Source organism: Callospermophilus lateralis, chromosome 1 (assembly GCF_048772815.1).
Source record: "Callospermophilus lateralis isolate mCalLat2 chromosome 1, mCalLat2.hap1, whole genome shotgun sequence".
In the NCBI taxonomy this organism is placed as follows: domain Eukaryota; kingdom Metazoa; phylum Chordata; class Mammalia; order Rodentia; family Sciuridae; genus Callospermophilus; species Callospermophilus lateralis.
In genome coordinates this window covers 105,010,577-105,038,518 of record NC_135305.1, presented here as the reverse complement: position 1 = coordinate 105,038,518, position 27,942 = coordinate 105,010,577, and the positions used below count along the sequence as shown (strand labels likewise).

Sequence of the window (27,942 nt, the reverse complement as noted above, 5' to 3'; positions counted from 1 at the left end):
AGACATCACAACATGCATCTTTAACTTATTATATTTTTTTATAATTTCTAATTTAGTCCTTTTTCAACTTTCAGGTTAGCCTAAGGACTTATCCATTTTCCCCATTGCTCATTTTGAAATGTTTTTATTATGAATATTAATTCTGTATATATTTAAAATACCTTAAGAAATTTTGCTGTTTTGTTTAATATACTCAATTTTTATTTTAATCACTTCCATATCTGTACTTCTTTTTGGGACTAGAAGAACTCAGCCTAGTAATTTTTTTTTTAATATGGGCCTTAGAAATTTTTTCAATTTTTGTTTCACCTACATTATTGAAGGAACTTTTCTTGGTCGTGGCAGTTATTTTCTTCTGCGTTTGTTCCCATTCCATTGTCTTCTGGATCTCATCATTTGTACAAAACTGTCAGCCGTCTATCCGCTAGTGCTTCTGTGAAAATAATGAATGTTTTTCTCTGTTTGTTTTTTACATTTTCTTTCTTTCTTTTTTTTTTAAATAGCAGTCTTCCCATGATGTGTCTGGGTGTTAATTTATTTATCTTACTCTTTGAATCTGTTGCTTGATGTCTTTTTGTTGATTTTGGAAAATTCATGACGACTGTCACTTTGGGTTGTTTCTTCTGACCTGTTCTCACTCTTCTCCTCTCACGGGAATGCAATTATACCTATGTTAGACTGTTTTGTCATGTTCTAAATGTTTTTATTTTAGAAATGAGTACATACTGTAGGACCTAGAGCTGGATCGGAGCTTACGTCCCCTGAAGGAATGTCAAGAGGAAGATGCACTCTGCTTGATAACTTTGTTTCCTCTTCCTGATTCTTTTATCTTCCAAGTGGGTGGTGTGAGCCAGTAATTTGGGAGTGTTGGTTGGGATGTTGGATGTGTGTAAGACTTTTCAATGCCCTGGGTACTTATTACCAAGAAAAATAAAGCACAAACTGCTGAGCCGGTTAAGCAGTAAGCCTGGTAGTCAGGGGAATCATTAGCTTTGGTATATTCAAATTCTAAACCATTACTTTCCTGAGACCTTGGGTTATTTGCTTCATTCCTCTGTGCTTCAGTTCCATAATCTATAAAATGGGGAAAGTTATAGTACATAGCTCACAAAATGGAGATGGTTAAATGAAAATAATACAACAACCATTTAAGACAGTACTTGGCCCATAATAGCACTCAGTGAGGTTAATTCTTTTTGATCCTATTATTATAATTGCATTTGTCACTGTCTTGTATATTCCCCTTCCAACATTCCAAAACCAGTCAGTGCTCATCTCCTGCAGTATAATAGCAGAACTGAGACAGGACTGAGAGAAGTGCGCCATCTTGAATGTGCTTCGGCTTGTGGGGGCTGTTAACAATATTTTTCATTGTTCTGTACTCAACATTGCCCTTCCCAGCCTTGGCATTTTCCATGTGCTGGGACCTTGGGGCTCCTACTACCCTCCTGGTGCTGACTCTTATCTTTCTCTTCAGTATGGAATGCTCCTCTATCAGAACTACCGCGTCCCTCAACAGAGAAAAGCCTTGCTGTCTCCCTTTGCTACACCAGTGGTAAGTACAGTGCTGGCCTTTCCTAGCTCAGAAGCCTTTTCTGCTGCTGTGTCTCCGTGTGTTGTAGACAGCATTTCACAAGAACTGGTAAGGGAAGCTCCAGAAAGAGTGAACACATTCCAAGGAAACCAGTATGTCTCATGCATTCCATTTTCCAGAACATGAATCTTGTACTTCAATATCATACTTCAGGGAAGAAATTTCTCTATCATCCTTCTCCCATCCCTACATCTTAACTCAAGGTTGTTAGGTAAATAACTCCCTGTGCTAAAAATACCAACAGCAACTTCCAGCTCTACCGGAGCATCCTCTTCTGTCTAGGATTTTGTTCCTTCAAGCCATGGGACCCATAGGTGCTGTTGGCCATTATGGTGAGATCATTCCTTGGTTAGAAGTGAGACATTATTATTACTCCTTTTGTGTCTTCAGTATGTGATTTGCTTCCCAGAGACACAGAAACATGTTGTGGCTTCAAAATATGATCTTAAAGATCCTTCTTTGTCTGTTCTTTTGAGATGGCAGATGACTCCATCGAGAGTCCAGTATTACTTGTCCAGAGCTAACACACCCGAGGATGTCATCTACAGCTGAGGACTAGGCTCACCCTGTGTTTCCATGTCTTTGATGTGTTTTAGCACAGGTTAGGAAACCAGTAAAGGGCAGTGTAGTCCATAACCTACTGGTGTCAGGAGACCTTGCCAGCAGCCTATGAATACTATGAGAAGACAGGATCATTTTTTATTCTTAAGAAAAATCAAAGCCATTTTTAGCCCAAGGTGCCTCTGAATTTTCAACCTGAATCTGTGGATCTTTATCCTGAATCAGGGGTTCAGAAGTGGAGATAGGGCACCCTTTCCTGGCTATCTTTATGATCATTTCATGCCAAAATTTCCCTCTGTACTGATTTCCTTGCTTCTTACAAATTTGTGGCTTTTTCTTTCCAGCGCAGTGTCTCTGAGAACTCCCTTGTGGCAATGGATTTTTCTGGGCAAACAGGAAGAGTGATAGAGAATCCGGCTGAAGCCCAGAGTGCTGCCCTGGAAGAGGGCCATGCCTGGCGGGTAAGACCATGGCCCCAGTCCAGCCAGAAGAGGCTCCCTTGAGGGTGGTAGCCCCCCTTGCATTTGCTGTTCTTCCAAAAGAATGGCTCTGTGGTGTTGGCAAGGGAGGGGATGCTTGTAAGGAACTGCGGGAAGCAGTTGACCCCTCTGAGTCCTCCACGTGTCCAGCACCCAGCCACCCCCCACTGCCTCCCTATGGATAGGATCCCATGGAAAGGGCAGAGAAGAACAGAACCTTCTACCTCTTTGGTTAATGGGAAGAACTGTTATTGTTGATGAATTTTTAGCAACTGTCTGTGTAAAGCACAGAGCCTGTCCTGAATGAGGCCATTGGGCATATGGGGGGTGGGGGGCTGTACCCAAACAGTTCCTTCATCTTTGAGGCTCAAGTTCTAAATCTCCAGATAGGAAGAATATCACCCATCTTTCAGCTGAGTCTTTAAAGATCATGTGTAAAATATAAATCCAGGACCCTGGCTTGGAAAGAATTCCCAGTAGTTTGAGAAAAGGAGAAAGTTCCCAAGTATGGGAATTCTCAAGAGCCACGTTTTGAGAGCTGCCTGAGTTTACCCAAGCTCATGCTTTTCTGCTAAGATTTTTTAGGATTTCTATCATACATCTTCTATGTGAGAAGCAAGTGTCTCTGTTTCAATACTGGGGTGGTTGGAAATGCACCATTATGCTTTTGGGTTGTTTCTGACCACCACTGTGATCCATGTGTTCTTCATCCTTGGTGATCAGACAGGGTCTTCACATGATGCCTGGCATCCTGGTCAGCTACTCACTCTGAGGTGGGAAGTCAGGTGACTTGTTGTGCATCAGTCTGTTTTCTTCAGTGCTAATATGGGCATTTCTTTTGCAGAAGAGAAGCATGAGGATGAATATCTTGGGAAGCCAAAGTCCCCTTCATCCTTCTACCCTGAGTACAGGTAAGCATGACAAGTTGCCTAATGTTGTTGTATAAAAAGAAAATTAAACAGGCCTCACCCTCCACCCCGCCGCCCACCCATACCCTCCACTCCCCGAACTTTACATTGTTGCCCAGGCCTGGAATGTACCACAGAGGTACAGCTGTGGGAGTCAGGGCTCTGGGTTATGTTCTCAGGGAAGCCACTGTGCAGAGATGTCACCTTCCTCACCTCCTCTCTTACCCCCCGCAGTGATTCACAGGACTCAGCATTGGTTTCATGGCAGAATCACCAGAGAGGAATCACACAGGATCATTAAGCAGCAAGGCCTCGTGGATGGGTAAGGGACCTCCACTGATAAGAGCTGTCATCTGTTGAGCTCTCATTTCGCTGGGCGTATAATCTGTTTCTCGAACATCTTTGTAAGATAGGCAGTAGTTTTATCCTCATTTTAAAGAGGAGAAATCTAGGCTCAGAGATTGTAGGAGTTGTGCAGGGCTTGCCCAATTAGTGAGGGGCACAGGGGATTCTAACCCATATCTGTCCAGATTGTATCTAGAATTTTCCTCTACCTCTTAGATGAATTTTGAGTAGGAGAAGAATGCAAAGGTAGTTGTTTTTACTTTCTTGGTAAGTGGACAAATAGAAAAAAAATGTTTTTGCCTTTACATTTTGATTTATACACATTGTTGTTATTTTTACCTTAGCATGCAACAAGGAAGGAGAGAGAACTGTATTCACAAGTGACAAAATATATATGCCCCAGAGGCACACCCACAGTGACCCTCCTTCTCCAGCCACATCCTATGTGCCTATAGTTACCACCCAGTTAATCTCCATCAGGGGATTAATGAACTAATCAGGTTAAAACTCTCCTAACCCAGTCATCTAAACTTTCTTGCATTGTCTCACACCTGAACTTTAGGGGATATCTCAAATCTAAACCTTAACACATATTTTTCTTTCTCTATCCTGAGGATTGTCCCATGGCAGCACATAGAAACCTTCCTCATTTGTATTCTATTCTCAGGTTCTCTTTTATGTACATAGAACATGATTTTTTTCCAGCCAGTCCCCTATGTTGTGACAAACAGTGCTGTGTCATTTCATAATTTTACTGGTGTCTCTTTGCTGGTGAGTCGTTCAAAGGGGGATTTTTAGGTGGAAAGCTTACATAATATTGTGAAGTAGCTCTCAGTTCTCCTCCGCAGGGTTTGTGTCACATGGTCATACCAGCAGAAGCATATGAGTGACTGTTTTCCCATAGCCTCCTCCATCAGAGAGAAAAGCTGTAATTTGCACCTCTCTCATAAAGCAGACTGAGCCTCTTTCCTTGTGCTTAAAAGCTATTTGGATTTCTTACTCTTTTTGTAGTTCTGAACTGTTTATACTTTTTATCCATTTTTCTAATCTATATTTTTTTAATTGCAAATACTTTTTTATTTATTTATTTATTTTTTACTCTTAAATCATAGAGGCGTTCATTTATGTTATTTTCTAGTACTGGTATTTTTCCTCATTTATTGTTTTCGTTTTTTGTTTCTTATTATTATTAGATATATTATATGTTATTATATTATCATTACTATTTTCATCATCATTATTATTTAGATTCCACATAGATTTGGAGTTTATCTATACTTAGGTATTATATAAAGAATAGGTCTCATTTTTGTTTCCCAGGTAGCTATATAATTGTTCCAAAGCTAATTACTATAGGTAATTAATAATTGCTAATCACCTGTGTCATGGAGTATTCTCTTTTAAACCATTATAAATAACTCCTTTCTTATAAAAAAGTATGCTTCTCCTCTAAATTTACTGGCATACTTGAGGAGAAAAAAGCCTAACATTTGAAATTTCTGTGACATTTTAAAATTTAGGGATAGATGTGTATTTTCTTATGCCCATTTATAACTGTGAACCCCCTTCAACTGTCGGTCTCTTGAATGTTCTAGATATGTCCCAATTAACCACAGTGTCTGTGGGGTTCATTAAGGAGGCTGAGCCAGTTCACATGCCAGGTGACATCACATTGTTTGTGTAGTGAAGGCTACACAGGAGGCTCATTGTGATGCTATATGGGGCCAAGAAGCATGTGTCCACTGGCCTAACAGACGTGCAGATAATGGCTAGTCCAGCTTTGACACAGGGACGGCTCGTGGGCTAGTTTCAAGGTTTAGGGAAGAAATGTGTTTCAGACAACCCATCTCTAATCTTTACCGATCCCTGCAGAGTTAATGAAGGCAAGTCAATTTAGAATGTCAAACAATGAAAAGGAAATAACTCTGAAACAGACAGGGCAAGAACAGCTAAGGCAGTAGAGGGATATTTCCTGTGGCTTGAACCTGAAGTGATATGTGGAGTTAGAGAGCAGGGCCAGAAAGAAGGAGACATCAAAGCCTTATAGGACCCCAGAAATATTCTTGAGGTCCCCAGCAGCCTCCCTCTGTGACTGAGCATGCCTATGTGTGCGAGTATAAACTCTGGTGTCCGCTAGTCCTGCACCGAGCTCACTGCCGGGTTCCTTCCTGTCCGTCTCAGAATCCTCAGGAGAAGAATTTTTCCAAGGACATATCTAGCTCTCTCCACTCCTCTGCCAGCCCCCTCAGGATATAAGGACACCTCCCTCTCTCCCACCCCCACATTCCAGCCTAGCCCTGCTGGGCTCTTGACATGAACATCAGTCCCCATGCTGCCTGTCATGCTGCCTTTCTGTCTGCCCTCCATGTTCTTGGACTTGTTGCTTGGAGGTTTCTTCGGTGAGACTTGAGTTCTTTAAAGCTTTCCCTTCCCCCAAAAGGAAAACAACTCCTTGTACAGAGGAATGCTTTTCCCGCTGGACCAGGAACTCCACCGGCATTGGCATAGTGACCTTGAGGCAGTTGCTTGATTTCTCTGAGCCCCACACCTCTCATCACAAAGTGAGGATGACGGGGTCATTGTGAGGACTAAATGAATGAATACAGCTATAAAATACTTGAGGCAAAAGTCCCTTATAATTGTGAGCTGGAATGTTACCTGGTCACCTAGCCCAAAAGATTCACAGTTCTTTTAGGGAGTGAGTAAGCCATCACTGCCCTTGATTCTTCACACCCTGGCTCTTGTTGCTCTCCTTCCCGGGTCCTGTTCAGGACTTCCTGACCTCGGTAGCAATGTCTAGACATGCTTGGCTTCTCCCTGCCTCTTCCCTGTGATGGTCACTCTTTGGCATCACTGGATCCCCACAGTGTGCTGCTTGCAGTGACTTGATGTGTCAAGCCACTGTGCAGGATCTTCTCCCCAGTCCTGCGGGAGAGGTTTTATTGCAGACGAAGAAAGCAACACTGAGAAGGCTTGTGACCCAAGATTGTGAAGCTAGGAAGTGGCAAATCCCGGGTCCTTGCTAACTTGACAGCCTCCTCCATATTAGTGATCATCTCAGGTGGACAACCTTCAGGCAGTGCCTGTATAGATCCAAGTGTTTGGGTAGACCCTGCACACCCCACCCCAAACTGAGGGACAGAGAACATACGTCTGCCGCCTGCTCCTCTCAGGGGTGATCAGGATGAACAGGCTTAGGTTGGATGTATGTGTTTGTCTGTAGCTTTCTTTCTGTGGAAGGAAACAGGTAGTCATGTAACAGAGAAAGGGGCATCCCTGTCTTTTCCTCAGATTAGATCAAGCTCCTGAGATTCTACCCTGTAACTGTATTTTATTGGTGTGATATGACTCTGGGAAAAGAAGAGGGATCCTCCAGGAGAGGACCCAGAGCTTCCTGTTCTCTCTCCTCCTGTGGAGTATGTTCTGCAGCTGGGGGACCCATGGTTCTTAGCACTGTCTGTTCCAGCCTGACTGGGCCAAATGGTAGAATTCAGATCTGGGTGGTGATTCTCAAAGGATATTCTGAAGAGTACAAGTTGCTGCAAAATTTTTTTAATAAAAAGGGATTGGGTAGTTAGGTAAGACTGGGATACTCTTTGTGATAGAGCCCTTAGAGAGTTATGATGGATATTTGCATTTTAAAGGCTCTGAGAAGTGCTATAGAAAAAAAATAATCTGTTTTGTCTTTCAGATAGGGATTTTCCAGTCCTATTTAGCTGCTTTTCCATCTTTAACATTTACAATCTAGAAACTGGAGATTTAGCTGATTAGATTCAGTGATTCTATGCTTCTTTATGCTATTCCCTGTATTATTTTACTTTGAAATAATTTCAAGGTTGTAGAAAAGTCACAAAAATAATGCAGTGATCTGGTACGTACTTCACCCAGATGTCCCATTTGCCAACGTAGTGGCACATTAGCTTTATCATTCTTTTCCTGTAATATTTTCCCCCAAACCATTTGAGAGTAAATTGCAGCTTGATGCCCCCTGAGTCCTAATTATTTCAGTGTGAAATTTCTAAAAACAAGTACTTTTCTCTACGTAACCACAGTGCCATTATAAAATCAGGAAATGAGCTTCGTTGAAGTTGTATTATCTACTCCAGACACTGATTCAAATTTTACTCCTACTGCTGATTGTGTCCTTCGTAGCAAAAGGGAGGAAAAATATCATAATCCTGTATATTCTCATTTCCTAGAACAGGTGTTTATAATCTTGACCTTGTCTTAAGTAGAAGCCAGTTCTTAGTAATGTATTGTTTTCCACTAGACTGTGTACCAGGGACTAAAATGGGGATATGCATTTTGGGTGGGAACATCCGAAGTGCATGATGTGATATCACCTTCAACACATCCTATCAGGAAGCACTTGAGATCTGTTTTGCCTCATTCCTGGTGGCAGTAATTTGAACAGTTGATGAAGAAGGTCTTAACCTGGTTCTGTACTGTTTTCCCTTTTCCGTGATGCTTTCTCTTTAATTAAAAAATAAACATTAGAAAATTAAAAAATTAAAAAATAAGACACTTTGAGATTATGAAAACATTCTGTTTCTCATCAAACTTTCATCTGCTGAAAAACCATCTGCTGGTTTTAGCATCCATTGAAGGTGGTCTTAATCAATTGTTACTTGGGTAGTTGCCAAATGGTAGTTCTTCCATCCATCACTCCTTAATATTCTACTCTAAGGACAAACTTTTCTTTCACCCCTGCTAATTTATTTGCACGTTTGTTTCTAATTCCTATGGATTTGTGGATTCCTGATATATTTTATAGGTTATAATCCAATGCTTCTGTGATTTATTTTGTTGCCCAAATGTAGTCAACCTGCCCCCTGTGTCATTTTGACATGTCCCCGCCATTCTTTGTGCACTTTCTGACTTTCCAGCACAAGATGTTCCAGCTTCATCTTGCAGTTTCCCAACCTTCTCCCTGGAGTCAGTCACATTCCTAAGAATTCCTGGTTCCTTTCAATGTAGAATGACATTTCAAAAGTACCCGGTGGGTGCTATGGCTGATGTTGCCACTCAAGGCCACTTGAATGCCAAAGCACTAAAGCATCAGGGTTTCAAGTCCATGTTATTGAACAGGGCTAGGAGGTGTGTGTGTGTGTGTGTGTGTGTGTGTGTGTGTGTGTGTGTAGTTTGGGATTTTAAACGTCATTCACAATTCATTGCTGATTTTCCATCCCCCAGGCTTTTCCTCCTCCGTGACAGTCAGAGTAATCCAAAGGCATTTGTACTCACACTGTGTCACCACCAGAAGATTAAAAACTTCCAGATCTTACCTGTAAGTAGTGACATTTTTAAATCAATTCTTGCTTTGGGGTTTTCTAGTTTCATTCTTCATTCAGTTTTTAAGTTATAAACCAACGAGGAGGTTTCAAGCAACTTGCAAGAGTTTTTGTAGAAGTTTGTTTTTCAGTCTTAGGATGTTTTTCCTACAGATGATGCTAGAAGTGTTTATCCTGTGCTGGGGCTTCCCATGTGCCTTTTAGCTCATAGGTATAACCGAAGGGTCCACCTGACTGGGAGGATCAGCAGATAGGGGAATGTAGGGGATGATGAGGACCAAAGAGCTAGGTGGCCCTGAGCACAAGTATGTAGAAGACAGGTGGTGAATAGCAGGTTTGATCCTTGACCATTTGCATCTAAGGAATTGTCTAATTAGTGCTGGTGTATAGTGGAGCTACTCAAGAAAATTGTAGAAAAACTCACTTACGGTCAAGTGCCCCCCCCCCCGCCCAAAGAGAAACTGTTCCTCCTTGCACCTGGCTATCAGACCAGAAAACCTTTGAACTACCAGAAACCTTTTGAGTTTACCTTTGAACTATCCTGCCACATCATTACAGATGGCCTTTGGTTGTTATTGTTGTTGTTGTTGTTTGAACCAAGCAATTATTGTTATACTTTCTAATGTACTTTAACTCTTCCTTCAGTATGCCAGAGTTTAAATTCTAGTTCATGATTTTTGTGTTACTTCAGCACTTCCAGGAACTCAGTTTAGGTAGGGATACAATACACAAAATTAACATCAAATGTTTCACATACAATTCTGGAGGTAAAGATAACTTCTATAAAATATCTCCTGTGGAACCTAAGCCCAGGAAACACTGTACAAAAGATGACCACACTTTCTCCTCTTGAACACTCAGGTGAGCAAAGAAGTAGTCCCGAGAAGTCTTTGAAGTAACTAAATGCACCCGTTTCGCATGGTTGAGCCTAGGGTTTTCTAAAAATATTGATACCAAAACTTCACTACAGTCTCAGCAGTAGTGTAATAATAGGAAACCCAGGGATAGTAAGAAAGGAGAAGGGCATCTTGGTTACCTTTTGTGAAATATAAGAAGCAATATGCTCTGAGGCACTTTCTGTTCTTGCTTCCCACTGTGTTCTGATGTACCCATTTTACAGATGAGGAAAATGAGCCTTTGCCCCGCACCACTCTAGGGGAAAGGAACAGAATCTGGGATTGAGCTCTGGCTTCTCAGGTTCCACCAAACATTATATGCACAGAATTATTATTCAAGAGAAAGTGCCTCATTTGCAATTCTTTTTTTTCCCACTGCATTATGTTTTGATGCAGAAGTTAGAATTTTCTTCACTTAAAATATAAAATAAAAGGTCTTTCATGTTGGCAAAGTTTGTGACGCCATTCTCCCACCCCAAAGAGCAATAGCAATTTGGGACTTAAAAGATTTCAGCCTCAGAACTTGAAAACAAGCTACAGGATGTGTGTTTGGCTCTAATACTGCTTTTAGTTAAGAAGTAGTTTTAAGTTCATTAATCAACCAAGGTTTAAAGCTTCCCTTGTCAATGTGAACAGGGCAGGGTAACTTTTCTGTTTGGCACAGTACTGCAGGCATTAGATTTAAAACTTACTGAGTTGAAATAGATGTTAAGAATCTAGTTTTTTCTTAGAGGTACTGTGGAATTCTTGCTTTAATAAACAAAATAGCTACAAAATAGTCCCAGGAGCTGGGAAAGCTGTTTTACCCATATGATCTTATTAATCCCTTACAATAATGCAACACGTGCATAGAGAACTTCAGAGCTTAAAGGTTGCCTGTGTCCCATTGTGGGTATTTACTAGTCAACCGGTCAACCTTACCTTATAAGCAAGGTGAGCTGGGAGCTACTTAAAGCTCTTCCCCCAGACCTCCTCAGGGATCAGGGGAACCAGCCCTGCCCGTTGGCCTTAGTCTCCCACCCAGCATCATTCGCACATCATGGCACAGAGGCTCTGCTCCCCTGCCTTTGTACACTCTTGAGTTTTCTAGCCCACCTTGCCAGATTCCCTGTGTGTCTCTTAAGAATCCATAGCAACTCCCTATGGGCCCAGGTTCTTCCCAACGTCTTATCTTCTAACTTGGCGAGTGTTTATTTGTGTCCCCCCAGTTTGAGGATGAAGGGCAGACCTTCTTCACTCTAGACGACGGGAACACCAAATTCTCTGACCTGATCCAGCTGGTCGACTTCTACCAGCTGAACAAAGGAGTGCTGCCTTGCAAATTGAAGCACCACTGCATCCGAGTGGCCTTATGACCTCACACATCCTCTCAGCGGAAGAAGGGAGGAAGTGCACACTGGAAGGAAGAAGAGGTCTAAACGAGGGATGAGAACGTACATCTTCCGCACCTTGGGACTGAGAGCAACATGGGTTCGTTTTTTTGGTGCCAGCCAATCAAGATCGACTGGTTTGTTGGACTTTGTTAAGATTTGCTGCTGCAGATCCAGCCAGATTGCCTCCTTCTGCATTGGCCAAATCAGGGAGGGTGTTGAGAGATCCATTACAATTCTGAGAATAAACTGGAATGATCATCTTGGCTGGGCCACTTTAGGAACAAGAACCGAAGAGAAATTGGAAATGAACTCTTGCCCTGGAATAATCTTGACAATTAAAACTGATATGTTTACTTTTTTTGTATTGATCACATTTTTGCACTCCTTTGTTGTCAATATTGTATTCAGCCTATGGTAGGAGGGGATGTGGCTATTCAACTCAAATGAGACAGAAAAAGTTTTGAATTGATGACTTCAGATTGCAGATTGGTCCCCAAAGATATCTAGAGATTGCCACAGTGTGGATTCGGCTCTCAAATTTAAAAACCACCCCCAGCCCTTCCCAGTATACTTGAAAAGCTTTTTTTTAAAAAACAACAAAATTACTAAAAGGTGTCAACTGTGGTCAGCATTTGGCATGTTTCGTGGACTCAGTCGAGCTACCACAGTCTGTTAATCATTGCTCTCTGCGTAGATGTCTGATCCTTTTGTTAGTAGTGTGTCTAGTTCTCCATGGTGCAGGAGACTTTATTACATTGGAAACCCCACTATTCCCCAACACAGCACAGCTGCATGACTTCGCCTCTAGACTGATGTAAGACTGCCTTCTTGGGACACACCTGGTACCCATCATTTGCTGGCGGTGGATGCCAAATAGTCCACCTGGGGTACCCTCAGTCTCACATTTTTGCAGCTGTTCTAGAATGATCACTGCTTTGATCATTCAGACCCTACAGTGGCTTGGGTCATTTCATGATTGATCTCTCTTGGGGAATTAAAGGATCTAAAAAGAACATGGACACCCTGGTGGCTTTTGTGCTGGGTCCTGTGGGTTTCCATAGTGATAAAGACAAGGAACTGCTGCAGAGGGCTCAGGCGCAGGTTGGCATTTGAAGGTCTTTGCTGGATGAACCTCTGCATCCTGCTGAAAACCCCCATAAGCCAGCAGATGTGGAGCGGCCAGAGGTGCCTCCTCTGATGGCTTAAGGGCAGATGTACCTCACAGTGGTTGTGGACAATGGGGAGTTTTAGCAACAGGACACTTGCTTCCCATTCAAAAGAGATGGTCAGATTGTGGCTTGAGTTGTAACACAGTCCCCTGTATTCCATAGCAGACCCCTTGCGTGTCCCCTTTGCTGATTGTCAGGTGTGAAGGTGGCTATTTCTTGACGCTTGACCCCGCAACACCAACTAAACTCCCTTGACAAGCATGCAGACTACTGTGGTGAGCAGAAAGCTTTCTTTTCTAAAACAATGTCCAACAGGCTCCTTTGAAGCTGTGCTGGCCACTGGATTGTTCCAGATGCGACCCATTGATGTGTGCTCCCAGAGGAACCGCTTCTCTCTGCCCTTGTGTTGATGTGTGTAGTTCAGAAAAGATGTGTGTTGTGCTTCAGTGAGGCAGATCGGCTGGCTGCAAGTCGGTCCGCAGGATAGAAACGTTGTATTTTGGTTTATTCCATCCATTTCCATGAGATGTCTGCCTTCACAAATGAAGCATTTCTTTAGTAGGATATGTTTTTAACCATAAATGCTTTTTGTATTTCTTTCTTTGGCAGCCAGTTAATCAAATAATTGACAGTGAGGTAATTTCTCAAGTTCTTGCCTAGCATCATGCTTTTACTGATCTCCATGTTAGAGACGGTTACTTCAGTTCTGTCGTTTTGTACCTTGTTTCTCTTCACTGGTTTGCGGTAAAAACCTTAAGCAACAAGCAGCAATTCTAAGATTTCTTTTTTTCTTTTTTTTTACGCAGACCAGTCCCCATTGTGTATCATCCCTCTCTTATGCCTCTCCATAGACAGCTAGGATGTGCAGTATTTCATATTTATAAGTATGCGTTTTATTTAAAAGGAGAAATAAAAGCTTGACTCTGATTCATAATTTTGTATGTAGCTGGTTTGACGCAGTCTTTTGTACTTCCCCAGCCGAAGTGAATTGTTGGAGGCTGCTATAAACCGCCTCGTGCGGCGCAGACTTCCAAAGGCCCTGGCTCTCCCGCCTTTACGCAGGTAGCTGGGAATTCCATCTGAAAACAGCAAGTCCCTTGAGTCGTGGGCGTCTAGCCCCCAAAGCAGGGACTGAAGGACATTTGACTTTTATTTTTGTATTTAATTGACATGAATGTAAAGGGGACAGCTCAGGGTTGTTTTGGAGCCTGTTGACTTTTTAATCTCTGCCTGTGATTTTCTTTTCTAAATGAGAACTCCATGTAGCAACCTGGACTAAGTCGAGAAGGAAAAACGCCAAATGCTTTGGGTATTAGAGTTTAATAGGTAAGCTCTGTTCCATTAGTTGTTAGAGTTCCAGAACGTGTTTTTTTCTTTTTGTTTTTTCTTTATTTTTGTTTGCTAAACCTTGAATAAACATGTGCCTCAGCTTAGATGTTTTGTCTTCTCCTTTCTGCACTTAATACCTGACAATTTGACTGATCCTTGCCTTTATGAGGGCAGGACTAGCTCATCGTAGATTTGTGGTGTCATAGTGCAAATTGCAGTGACCATAAAAATGTCCTGACGTGTGAACGTTTTCAGGGAATGCAGAAGGTGTTAATTAAGAGACAAAACCTTTACTCCATGTGCTTTGCTTCATTATGTATATAGCTCTCTGGCTCGTGAACCTAATTGTAAACTTTCAGGTATTTTTGTACAAATAAGGGACTGATGTTCTGGTTCTTGTAATTAGAAATAAACATTAATACAGTGTTCTTCATTTTCTGTTGTTTGTTATGTCTTTCTGTATTTAAAAACACTTGCTGGTTATCCACTCAAAACCTTTGGAAATGACATACGGTATTAAAAATGGGCTTCCTGCCACTAGTTAGGAGCTGGCACAAGGAATTGGTAGTACTTTGTCCTGTGAAAGCTTGCTCAGCCTTGAGTAAATGTGGGATTCCAGGTCATGACTATACCTGGACATTCTCAGCCACAAGAATCCCAGACTCGGGTTTCAAAGCAAGTCAGTTAGTTAGCCACAAAGGTTTAGCAAAGAACCCTCAAAACTCAAAACATTCACATTTGACGATTCCAGTAGTGCCATTTTTCCCATAGTGGTAGGACAATTAAAATATCAAGAACTAGCGGTTTTGACACATAAGAAATTAGTTATGTAAGAAATTGGCAAAGAGATTCAGATAATGGATGCCTTTGCTGTTGCTTCCAGGCCCTCACCTGGGGAAACCCTAATGTACTCATGACCAGCCTCTCAGACCTGTCTTGCCATCTCATGCCATCACCCTGCCTTCCCCGAGTCAGTCAGAGAAATAGTGCATGTTATCACATGCCTGACCTGTTAACTTCAGGAAAACACTTGTAGTATTCAGAACGCCCTTGTCATTTAGTTTTAGAATCTGAATCCTTGATTTCTGATAGCTGTCCCCAAAAGACAAGCAGACCTTAAAGGTAGAACAGACTCTGTTACTACTCTCCTTACGACATAGCCAGGTCACTGTAGAACTCCACAGTTCTAACAAAGATCCAGAGTGAGGCCCCAGTGGGCCCAAGTCTCAAATGCAGACTTAGATGGTAACTATATTTTATATTTTTAAATATAAAAATATTCACAACACGTGGCCAGTCATATCCCCTTTCATCTTGGAAGTATGTCATATTTATAAGGACAGCGATAAAAAGTGAAAAATCCACTCGAGACAAAGTTGGCTTTCATCTGCCATCCTCAACCCCCACAGAGGCAGTGGGCTGTTCACAAGGCCACAGAGATCTAGCAGAGACTACAAGGTAGCAGAGCAACCACAGCTGCAGATCTCTGCACGGCCAGCAGAGGGCACTTCAAGACAAATGGCACTCCCAGAGGGGAAGCCAGTGACCATTGGGGGAACAGGGAAAAAAGGCACAGCTGAGAATAGTAGGTTGGTGTCATTTGTCCCCTAGGATACAGTGTAAGTCTTCAATCTGTAGATGGATCCAAGATATAATATGCATAAAAATCCCACTGTAAGTCATAAAAACTTGGTTACTGGCGGGTTGGTTATAATTAATTTAAAGTAGACAAACAGATCACCTTGTCTTTGATTATAAATCAGGATCCACATAGACCTCCCCCACCCCGCCCCAGGCAGGGGACTCAGGTCCTGCAGAGACACCAGGGCCATCACACATGACAAGCCAAGTCCTTGTTATTACTTAACTAGAAATCATATCAGAAATGGAAGAAAAACACTCACCAAAGAAAAGCTGAACAAAGCTTAGGAACACTTTAATATAATTTTTAATTAAAATATAATCATAGAAGTACCTTGTTGGCTATAAGAATTGCCTCTTGAGCTTTCTGTAGTCATTGATTAGTTTTCATTTTCAGGTATGATGAATCTTGACCTTTATTTCCATAGAAAGGTATCTTTATAGAGGGTTTTGAAGGTTTTAATTGCAACTAACAGTAAGAAATAAATTTGATATTATGACCCAGCATACACATATACGTACATGATCAAAATCAGAGTTTCAGCTGGGCGTGGTGGCGCACGCCTGTAATCCCAGCAGCTTGGGAGGCTGAGGCAGGAGGATCGCGAGTTCAAAGCCAGCCTCAGCAAAAGCGAGGTGCTAAGCAACTCAGTGAGACCCTGTCTCTAAATAAAATTAATATAGGGGATGTGGCTCAGTGGTCAAGTGCCCCTGAGTTCAATCCCCAGTACCAAAAAAACAAACAACAACAACAACAAAACAGTTTCAGAAAATAGCATTTCAATTATTAAGTGCCATGATTCCTCTTTTATATTTCATTCTGATCCACTTTTTATAAATACTGATCATGAGAACTTCAAAACTGATTACATAACCCATGGATAGTCCAAAACCAGTGATTTGAAACACCCTGAATGGAATACAATAGAGAGCCCAGAAATAGACTCACACAAATACAGCCAGTTGATCCTTGACAAAGAAACAAAAGGGATTCAATGAAAAAAGGAGAGTCTTCTCATCAAATGGGGCTAGAACAAATGAACATCCACAATCAATCAATCAGTGTAGGCTTAAGCCTTACACACTTCACCAGAGTTCACTCAAAATGGATCACAGACCTGAAACAAAACTGTCAAACTCCCAGGAGATAACACAACATAAATTCCAGGTGATATTGGGTTTGATGATAACTTTAGATACAATACCAAAGACACAGTCTATGGAGAAAAAATAAGAAAGGTGAATCCAATGCCATTAAAATTACAAATTTCCCTGCCCCAAAAAAAACTGAGTTGATATTCTCGTCAGCTTCTAGGCAAAGTGGATTTGCTAGGAAAATTAGATTCCCTTGACATTTCTCTGTGTGTTCGGTCCACAGTAGACACCTCAGGGTGGCCTTCTCTCTTTCACCCTGACCTCACCAGTCTCCAGGGTTCCACTTTGCTCAGACAGTGGACTCAGCATGAAGCCCCATCTCCTCTCCCAGGAACCTCCCTGGTGTGCTCACATGAGCCTTCTCTGTCGTATCTTCACTTACTCTATTGCTATGCCACCACTGCAGGATGTGCATCCATCCTCTGCCCTGGATCATAACATCCTCTGCCCCTTCTCTCCCGGGGCACATCACCTCTAGGAAAAAAATGTTCCATGTTTGGGGACGTTCTTGGTTGTCACAACTGAGAACTACTATCATCTAGTGAACAAAGGCTACTAACAGGGTACAATGGCCAGAACTACCCCCATCACAGAGCTACCTACCCATCCCCAACATCAATCATGCGAGGGTGGTTAATGTTATATTTGACTGGGCTAAGGGATGCCCAGAGAGCTGGCAAAACATTATTTGGGGGTGTGTGTGTGTGAGAGAGTGTTTCTGGAATAGATCACTACTGAATCCACAGACTGAATCAAGAAGATCCACCCTCACTAATGTGGTGGACATCATCCAATCCGTTGATGGCCAGAACAGGACAAAATGGGAGGGGAGGAGAATTTGTTCTCTCTGCTTGAGCTGAGACGTGTCTTCTCCAGACCTATAGTTTCAGACTTCCTGGTTCTTGGGCCTTCAGGCTCAGACTGAATTACACCGTTGACTTTCCAGAAGGCAGGTTGGGGGACTGCATCCATGATCATATGAGACAATTCTCATAATAAATCTCCTTTTCTAGTCCTAAATATAGATGGATAGATGCATAATACATACATACATATATACTATTATTTCCAATCAGTTCCAATTCTCTGGAAAACCCTAATACAAGTCTCAACCTTGAGGTTGGGTTGTATTAGGCTGTATTGGGTTTGTTTCTTTCTTTTGTATTCTAAGCATTTATAGTCCCCATAAAACCCACAGTTAATAAGAAGGAAGACGGGAAATGGGAAAAGAGCCACGGGAATGGATGTCATTTCCTGGGTAGATCTGTCTATGGGGAGAAAAACTGCTGATCAAAATGACACTACTAGTTAATTATCTTTCTTTTTCTGTAAAATTTTAAATTGTGAGAACTCTAAAGTGATTTTACCCAATCCCATTGCTTCAAAATTCTTTGCAACAGTTCCAACTCATGACATTATTTCCTGTCCACACCTCTCTTCAGGACTCTAAATTCATATATTGAAAGGCCCTCAGGACGTCTCCACTCAGATAATATTTGAATTTATCTAAGATTCAATTCCCAAACTGAAAATTCTTGGTGTCCTTCCATCCCTTGATCCAGTGCTGGTCCCCACCAGTCTATCCCTCTCAGTCCATGACTTTCATCATCTGCCCATTGGCTTCATTCCCATGAAGTCTCCCATCTCTCTGACCCCTCCCTCCTCCCCAGCAGCCTCCTAATATGTATGCACACACATGCACATGGCTAGCCAGCACCCTGCCCTGCACTCTTTCTCATCTCAGTGCCCTTCCCTCCCCAGCCCATCCCAAACTCCCACCACATTCCACGGATTTCCGTGCTTTTCTCCAAAGCTGAAGAATGGAACACTTTCACTCCTCTCTTTCTCGTCCTGTTTTAGTCAGCTTTTTCACTGCAGTGACTAAAAGGATCTGACCAGAACAACAGTAAGGAGGAAAAGTTTATTTGAGGGCTCACGGTTCCAGAGGTCTTAGTCCAGTTCCGTTCCTCAGGGCTGGAGGTGAGGCAAAACATCATGGCAGAGCGTGTGGTGGAGGGAAGCAGCTCACAACATGGTGATCAAGAAGCGGAGAGAGACTCCACTCTGCAGATACAAATATATAAAACAATATACAAATATATAAAAAATTAGCCACACCCTAATTCCCTCCTCCTCCAGCCACACCCTACCACTTCAGTTACCACTCATTTAATCCCTGTCAGGGGATTAATTCACTGATTGGGTTAAGACTCTCACAACCCAATCATTTTTCCTCCGAACCATCTTGCATTGTCTCACATGTCAGCTTTTTGGGGACAACTCACATCAAAACCATAACAGAGTGATTTTAAAACAAAAATAAGTTAAGGGAACAGCTTTCTAGAAACACTTCAGTGCCCTCCATTACAGTTTAGAGGATACCCATTATGTAACATGGCTTGCAAGAGCCCCCGCTTTGTATGGTACTCTGGGGATGGCTCTCTTGCAGGACCTTGAAGACACCACACTCTTTCTAGCCTCAGAACCTTCACAGATGCTGTCCTTCATAAGGTGTCCTTCCCTTGCTCCTCCCTTGCTAAGGCCCAGCAGTTCATGGGAGACTGGGTGGGGAGCCCTTTGGTATGTGTCCCTCTGTGGCTGAATTACAATTTCTTCTTCCCTTTTCTCCAATGGCTCTCTGTAGAGGTATTGAGTCTCATCAGTGTCACTCTGTTCCTCTCTAAGGTCCCGGTTCCAACAGTATAAATCTTTGGCTCCCGGCCCCCCAACCCTGACCTTTGCCCCCCTAGAGCTCTCTCAACTCTACCAATCTCATTGCTTCAAAATTCTTTTCAGCACTTTCATGACATTATGTCTTAGCCTGGGAAAGAAACACCTGTGGTGACAGCCACTCTGCCCTCTATTGCCTTGTATCCAATCCTTTAGTGTGTTGCTCCAAACACAGCGTACGCCCACTGGTATGAGTTGGCAGCCTCTTCAGGTCTGCCTAGAAGCCTAGCACCCAAGCTCTCTGCAATTTTCCTGAGCTTTTCTCACTGCTGCTTTCTCAGCTCTATGCCCCAATAAAACTCTGCCAACTTTTGTTTTTCTAGAAATTGGCCAAAATCTCATTTTTGAAGTGTTGTTTCACATATCTCATCCATCATTCCAATGGATTTGGGGAAGGAAGATGGCGCTTGGGTTCTGCCAATTATCCAGACATAAAGTTTCCAGCCATAATTTTCATGTGCAGTACTAGAAACTTACAGGCTGTGTTGGAGCTGACTCCAGGGGCAGGAAGCCATCTTTAAAGTGGACTTTACCTGTGACAGTGCTGGAATTTGTGGAATGACCTAATTGGAACTGTTTGGGAAAATAGAGTAGGCATACAGAGTTGTGCTCTAAGAAAGACCCAGACTGGGTCTGGGGTTGTGGCTCAGTGGTAGAGCACTTGCCTAGCATATGTAAGGCATTGGGTTCCATCCAAAGTACCACATAAATAAATAAATAAATAAATACATTCATACATACATACATAAAGGTGTTGTGTCCACATACAACTAAAATTAAAAAAAAAAATTGAAGATCCAAACTGCCAGAGATTAGAATGATATAGGTTCAACAGAAAAAAAAAAAAACTTTCTTAGAAGCCCAGAGAAGATCTCCTCCTTCTCACCTTATCTGAATTGCCTTGACCTTTATACCATCAGAAATTAATGTTTAACCAGTACACAGACTACAAATACAGACAGGGAAACGTGGGTTCCAAGTTGCAAAGAACGTAACTGCTGAACACAAAGTTTTCAGCTGCTTCTCCACATGCTTCTCAGTTTCCAAAGCTAAAGGATCCCAGACAGGAGAGTCAACCTGTAAGGAACCAGAATTCCTAGCAGGTGAGTCTCTGGCATTATACTCTTATCATATTAGTATTGTTAGAAATGGTAACACTCAAACTTGACTCCTGGAACGCACATTACTGAATATTTTATGCAAGCATAACTCTCTGGAAAAATGTGGGTTATTATTAGCCAAATGCTCCCTCTTGTGCTGAAAGTTTAGCAGAGGTTCAGTTCTATGGGGACTATCTGGCTGGTTGCCCACTCAGATGCACACAGGCACGTGCGTGCACACACAGACATACACACATACACAGTCATGTGCTGAGTACCTGAAAATGACTTCATGCCTGCAACTCTACAGCAAATGTAGGTGACACATGAAATCGGCTTATCCCTACCATGTACCATTGAGCTGAGTGGGCACTTCATTCCCCTCAGCCTCTGTTTCTTTCTCTTTAAAATGAGAATTTTAATGGTACCTAACTTGTGGGAGCATTGTGAGGATTAAATTATAGAACATTTTCAACATATACGTGTGAGATAATAAATATGAAAACTTGTTTATGATCTGAATAATACCCATGGTTCTGTGAAGGGCCCCTCTTTTTTTTTTGACACATGGTATTGTCTACTTAGAGCTAAGTTTGTTTTTTTTTTACCTAAGCAGTGTGAGTTGAGGAGAATTCAAAGCTCTTTCCTGCCAACTTTTGTGCTGATTATAATTGCTATTAGAAGATAGGATACTTGAGAAAAAATCAGTGGTCCTCATCCAATGTGAGTCAAAACCATAATTTTTAAGTATTCAGATTGGGTCAGGCTCCATCCAAAAAGAGATTTGCATCCTTTACCTCTAACCATAGCCTCATTTCACAAGTGGGCAAATTAAGAAGTACTAAAAGGGAAGGGCAAAAATCTCATAAGTAGGAAAGATAAAATTAGAACAGAAACTGTTCTTAACTTCATAGCCCAGTACTTTCCGCACTCCTGCCATTCTGAGAAAAAAAAATTTAAGCATTTATTTGGGCCCCAGAAGAACCTTTTGAGATTAAGTTGTAGGATCAAAGATGTGGTGAAGGAGCAGGACTGTGAGTAGGAGGGGAATGTGATGTGGGTGAGGATTGGGACATGCCAGGTGAGGCAGCCAGGGCACAGCTAGGAAGGGAAAGGGAAGTACAGGGCTAGAGGGAGGGCAGAAAGTTCTGGGCATCCAAGACAGTATACAGGGTCAGCAGCCATCAAACCAACTAGGGCTGGCATGGCCTTCTAGGCAGATCTCCCTAAAAACAGCCCTTTGCTCCCAGTTCTGAGACATCCCCCAACAAAATGGGCTCAGCCCTTGGTACTTCATGGTCCACTAGCCATAAAGGACGTGCTCTTGGATGATTCCATGAGTCAAGGAAGTCATGGATGATAAAGGCTTCTCAGAATGCTGGGGGCAAATTAGCTTAACATTTAGTCTTACTCTTCGGGTTTACCTAGATGAATGTGCTCAAAACAGATGCCCTGGTAGAGTTTTTACTCTGATTGCCTCTCAGAGTAGATGCATAATGTATTTTGATCCACAGCAATGTTGGCACTGTTTGAAATCTAAATCAAAACTTTCAGTGTTAGAATTACCCAGGAGCCAGGTAGCACATGCCTGTAATCCCAGGAGCTCAGGAGACGGAGGCAGGAGGATTGCAAGTTCAAAGCCAGCCTCAGCAACTTATTGAGGCCCTCTCAAAATAAAAAAAAAAAAAAGAAAAAAGAAAAAAGACTAGGAATATGGCTCAGTGGTTCCATCCCCATTCCAAAAAAAAAGCACGAAGCATGCCGAGCATGTGAAGAAACACAGCTATTTTCAGGCTCAAAGAAAAGGTTTTCATGTTTGAATAGAGTCACTTGAGTAATCAACTCAGTAATTTAGTGTCTTATTATATGAAGTGACAAAAGTTTCACTCCACCAAGGCCATCATACAATTCTGAATATATGTTGAGCTTCAAATATATAAAGGAAATCTTGGTACAACTATGGGGAGAAAACAACAAATATATTACCATAGTGGAACCATAGTGGAAATCTCAGTACATCTTGACCAATTATAATTGTCCTCTGTATCCATGGAAGATGGGTTCCAGGACCCCAGTGGATAACAAAATCTGCTGATGTGCAAGTGCCGAATATTGAGTGGCAAAATATTTGCATATAACCTATGCTATCTTCCCTTGTATTTTAAATCATCTCTAAGTTAGTTACATTTTATTAAGTAGTTATTTACTGCAATGTAAACACTACCCAAACAGATATTATACTATATTATTCAGAGATAATGACAAGAAAAAATAGCCTGTAGATGCTTAGATAACATTTTAAAAAATATTTTTGATCCATGTTTTACTGAATCCTCAAATGTGGAGGCTGACGGTATAGTAAATTGGATGACAGATCAAACAAACAATATATTAGTAAAAGTTCAGAAAATGTCAACAACACAAGCAACAATCCTGGCATATTGGACATATATGGGACCCTACCCCTAATAATTAGAAAACACAGTTCTTTCTCAGGTGCACCTGAAAGGCTCACAAAAGCAGAGGCAATATTAGTCCATATTGAAAATCTCATCATCTCTCAGAGAACTCTCATCACACAGTCAACTCAGACATATAATAATGTCTTATTATATGAAGTGACAAAAGTTTCACTCCACCAAGGACATCATACAATTCTAAACGTGTGTTCTCTGATCACCATTTAATTAAGTAAATTAAATTATAACTAAAAAGCTAAGCAAATGCTGCTTTTTCTTGATATATATATATATATATATATATATCTGGACCTTTCTTGAAATGCTACTGAATAACTCATGCACCAACAAAAAAAATGTAATAGAAATTATATACTACTTATAAATGATAATAAAAAAGTGCTGCAAATTAAACTTTGAGTTGTGTATTGAGAGCAGTGCATAGAGGAAAGTATATAGTTGTAAATACTTATATTAGAAAGTTTAAAAGTCCAAAAATTAATGAGACAATCTATCAACCAAAGATGTCAGGAAAAGAACAGCAGAATAAACCAAAAAAAATTAGTGAATGCAGACAATAATAAATATTATGAGGGGAAAAATATCAATGAAAAGGAAAAAAAGGTGAAACAGAGAGTGTCAAAAAAGCCAATTTTTTAAAAAAGCTCCAACACAAATTAAATAGACACTGTTCTAAGATTAACTACAGATAAAAATAGAGAAAAATAAGCAATACCATTGTAATGAGAAAAAGGATATAATTATAGATCCAGTGAAGCAAAAAGGTAATATCACTTTTAAAAACTTTGTCATTGATTTTTTAAAAATTGACAAAATAACATAAAATTGGATTTGAGGAGAAATAAAAATTCAGAATAGTCCTTTAATAATTAAATAAGTAGATTCCTTTAAAACAGTCCCTCAATAAGAGAGGAAGAGCCTAAATTGTTTTGTGTGTGATTTCTAACACTTTTTTAAGGATTGTACAACTCCAAATTTAAAAATTATTGTTTTGGGAATCAAGAGGGGAAATTGTCCTTGGATTAGTTTATAAGAACATATAATTTGACACTTAAATTAGAACAAGTTGATTTTAGGAAGTGAAAATACAATTGGGAGTGTGGAGATGCCAGGAATTGAATTCAGGGACACTTGACCACTAAGCCACATTATCAGCCCTATTTTGTATTTTATTTAGAGACAAAGCCCCACCGAGTTGCTTATCGCCCCACTTTTGCTGGGACTGGCTTTGAACTTGAGATCCTCCTTCCTCAGCCTCCGGAGCCACTGGGATTACAGGCATGTCCCACTGTGCCTGGCTACAATTTTACTTATGAAATAGATGCAAAAGTTCTACACAAAATGGTAGTGCATCCAAGTTTTATCCTGAGAGTAAAAATATACTTGAAAATGAGAAAATTTATTAACGCTATTAGAATAGTTTTCTGTGGCTAAAACAAAATACTTGAGATAATCAACATAAAAAAATAAAAGGTTTATTTTGGCTCACAGTTTTGGAGGTTTCAGTTCATGATTTGAGTCTTTGATGAGGCATAATGTCATGCCACGGACTTATGGCAGAGGGAAACTCATTCACTTCATAGCCAGGTGCTAAAGAAAGGAGGAGGAAATTGCTGGAATCCCAATATTCCTTTCAAGGGCACATGCCCAATGATCTAACTTCCATTAGGCCCCCATCCTTGAAATTTCCACCCCTTTCCAACAGTACACTGGGCTGGGGATCCAGCCTTCAACACATAGGCCTTTGGGAACATTCTAGATCTGAACTGTAGCAGTGGTTCATCCCATTAACAATCTACATGAGGAATGTCACATGACTTCTCTCTTTTGACATAGAAATGAATTTGATAAAAATTACACATCTATTAATTGTAAAAATAAGCATAGGAGAAAACATAGTAAAGAATTTCAGTCAAATGCTACAATTAATAGTGAGATGTGAGAATCACTCCTTTTATAGCCAATCTGATAGAATGTTTGCCACCACTGCTTCTAATCAACCATGTCCTGAGCAGGGACATTTTCTAGTAGCCCCATTTTAAAAAAGTAAAACACATATTTTTATTACAACAGTATGAATATGATCTTCAACAATTGAAGCAAAGTGTAGTCCTGTGGACCAATTATGCATAATGGGGAATTTTTAAAAAACTGCTTCAGTTTTTGGACTGCAAATTAATCAAATAAAAATAAATTAAGCATTCATTTCTCCATAGCACAAGCTGCATTTCAAGAGCTCAACAGCCACATGTGGCCTGGGGCTATGATATTAGCACAGCAGTAGCACACTAAGGCCAGGAAATAAATCAAAGGTGAATAGTCTAGAAAGAAACAATTGTTTACATGGAGATCAACCTGAATTAACAGACACATTATTAAAACGTTCAAGAGAATATGGTTAGGTATAGTACAAGGGTCAATACACAGAATTCAATTACAATTCTATAAGTTAGCAATAAACTGCTGCTTTGGGGCAATTTCCTGGAGGAAAGGAAATCCTTTCTTGGATTACCAACTGAAAGTTCTTTTCAATATGGATGAGAAATTGTATTTTCATGTCTGACAAACGCTTGCGTTTCTATGGAGTTGGCTTTTGCTTATTGATAAGGTCTTTTATATCATACACCTGTCTCATCATTATCAGTATGTCTTTTAAAGGTCTTTCTCTAGTTCCTATAGTTTGAAGAACAGATATTCTCATGAATCTAGTCAAATTTGTCAATATTTTGTGGTTAACTGAAGAAATGAGTCATTTAAGAAATCCTCTTCTTCTGTTGGCTTCAAAAGTTTACCCTTCACAATCAGGATGAAACCATCAGGATTCCATGTTTTTCCAAGTGAATTGCCAGTTGTTGTTGGTTTTTTTCCTGTTTGACCTGAAATGCCATGTTTGTTAATTTTTCCATATTTGGAGGGATTTTCTCTGGGCTCTCTGTTCTGTTTAATTGACCATGTGTCTATCTCTACATCCCACACACTACATTCTTTTAGCATCATTATATTCATGACTGCAGAACAATATCCCCCTCATATTTTTCTTTCTCAGATATGCACTGGCCTTCCTTCAGCTTTTGCTTTTCCATTCATATTTCAGATTCAAAGACCCATGTTGAGATTTTGATTATAATAACATTGAATCTGCTCACCAATTGGAGGAAAAGAGAAATATTTATAATCATGTTCCTATTCAGGGATGGGCACTTATTTCTATTTTTTTTTAGAAGTACAAGCCTTGCATGTCTTTGGTTACATAGATTCATCCCTACTGTTTCATTTCTGATGTCAATTCTACATGGTCATTATCACTGTGGATGGGTGAAGCCCAGAGTTACTGCTCAAAGGTGGTGAAGGCAGTCCCAGTTCCAGAACCTGGAGTCACTGTGCTTTCTCTGTACCTTCTTCACACCAACTCACAGCTTCTTTTCTACCTCCTAAATAAATCTCAAGATCGGTCGACTCTCTCCCAGTCCTGCCCAAACCTCCAATTTACTCTCCAAGCAACAGCTTCTGTGATTTTTAAACTCGGACCTGAGACTTGTCTGCTTTCTGCTCCAAACCTCTCCAGGGCTTTGTTTTCCCTCCGGGTGTCCAAGCGTGGTCCCAGGTCTTCCTGGGCATCATGAGTCTCCTCCCCAGCCTCTTATTTTTGTTAACTCATATGAAATTAAAAAATAAAATTTTACCCAGTAAAGGTACCCTGTGATGTTTTAGTACATGTATACATTGTGCAGTGTTTAAATCAGGTTGAACATAACTGTCTCTTCTAGCATTTATCATTTCTTTATGATAAAAACATTCAATATCCGTTCTTCTAGGATCTTGGAGATACACAGTACAATGTCCTTTCGTGTCGTCACCCTCCTGTGCAGTAGCACATCAGAACTTCTTGCTTCAGTCTAACTGTAACTTATTCCCCCCTGATCAACCTCTCCTCATTCCCCACTCCTTGGTATCCTCCGCAGCCTCTGGTAACCACCATTCTGCTCTCAGATTCTATGAAATCCACTGTTCATATTCTTCATGAGTGTCATCATGTGGTAATGAAGAGACAACTTTCAGCATGGGAAAAATATCTGCAAACTCTACGTGGGACAAGGGGTAAATATCCAGAACATGTAAGAGACTCAAAAAAAGTCAGTAGCAAAATAATGAGTAACCCAAATAAAACATAGGCAACGGACTTCAACAGACACTTCTAAAAGCAACAACAAACAAAAAAAGATACAATTGGTCAAAAGGTTTATGAAAACTTTTGTCAACATCATGAATCATCAGGAATATAAACTAAAACCACAATGAGAGGGCTCCTCCCTCCGGTGAGAACACACCCTCTTTCACACACCTTGCAGCACAACCACAGTCGGCAGCTGTAGATTTCTCTCTCAGCTTATTCTTTCATGAGCCACTCTGTTCTGTAATGCAGCACAGCAGGCAGACCCAGCCGTGCCCACGCAAGCTGGCCTGGTGATGAGGAGATATGAAAGGCCCTGCAGGGATACTCTGAGCTGTGTGAACTTCAATACATTTTCTAACTTCTCTGGACCTCTATTTCTTCATCTGTAAAATAGGGCTGATGATAATAGCTACTTCAAAAAGTAGTTTTGAGAGATTGAACGGTCCTGTGTAAAAATGCCTATAACAGAAACTTTTTTTTCACTTACCACAATATTTTTATTTTTATGGATGATTTTTGGTTATGCATAATGAAAGGAAAGTGACCACCACACTCAGAGCAACCAAGAGATCTTTATTGCAGCAGTGCAACAAAGAGAAAAGAAAGAAGGAAAGAAGTGGGAGGGGGCAGCTGGGGGAGGCTTTTACAGCCCTTCTGCTGTGCTGCCTAAATCTAACAGGGTCTCTGGGTTCGCAAGCTGCCTTGTTGGCCCACAAG

General features: G+C 41.0%; 1 protein-coding gene across 1 annotated transcript in view; it reads left to right on the top strand.

Annotated features, from left to right (window-relative positions):
• Grb10 (growth factor receptor bound protein 10) overlaps positions 1-14,365 on the top strand; it is a 154,615-nt gene extending 140,250 nt beyond the window's left edge. The window contains exons 12-17 of the mRNA XM_076836954.2: positions 1,478-1,555; positions 2,500-2,616; positions 3,479-3,545; positions 3,777-3,864; positions 9,081-9,174; positions 11,283-14,365. Coding sequence (XP_076693069.1) covers positions 1,478-1,555; positions 2,500-2,616; positions 3,479-3,545; positions 3,777-3,864; positions 9,081-9,174; positions 11,283-11,429 — 591 coding nt within the window. The 3' untranslated portion in view covers positions 11,430-14,365. The remainder of the gene's footprint in view (positions 1-1,477; positions 1,556-2,499; positions 2,617-3,478; positions 3,546-3,776; positions 3,865-9,080; positions 9,175-11,282) is intronic.
• The last annotated feature ends 13,577 nt before the right edge of the window (positions 14,366-27,942 follow it).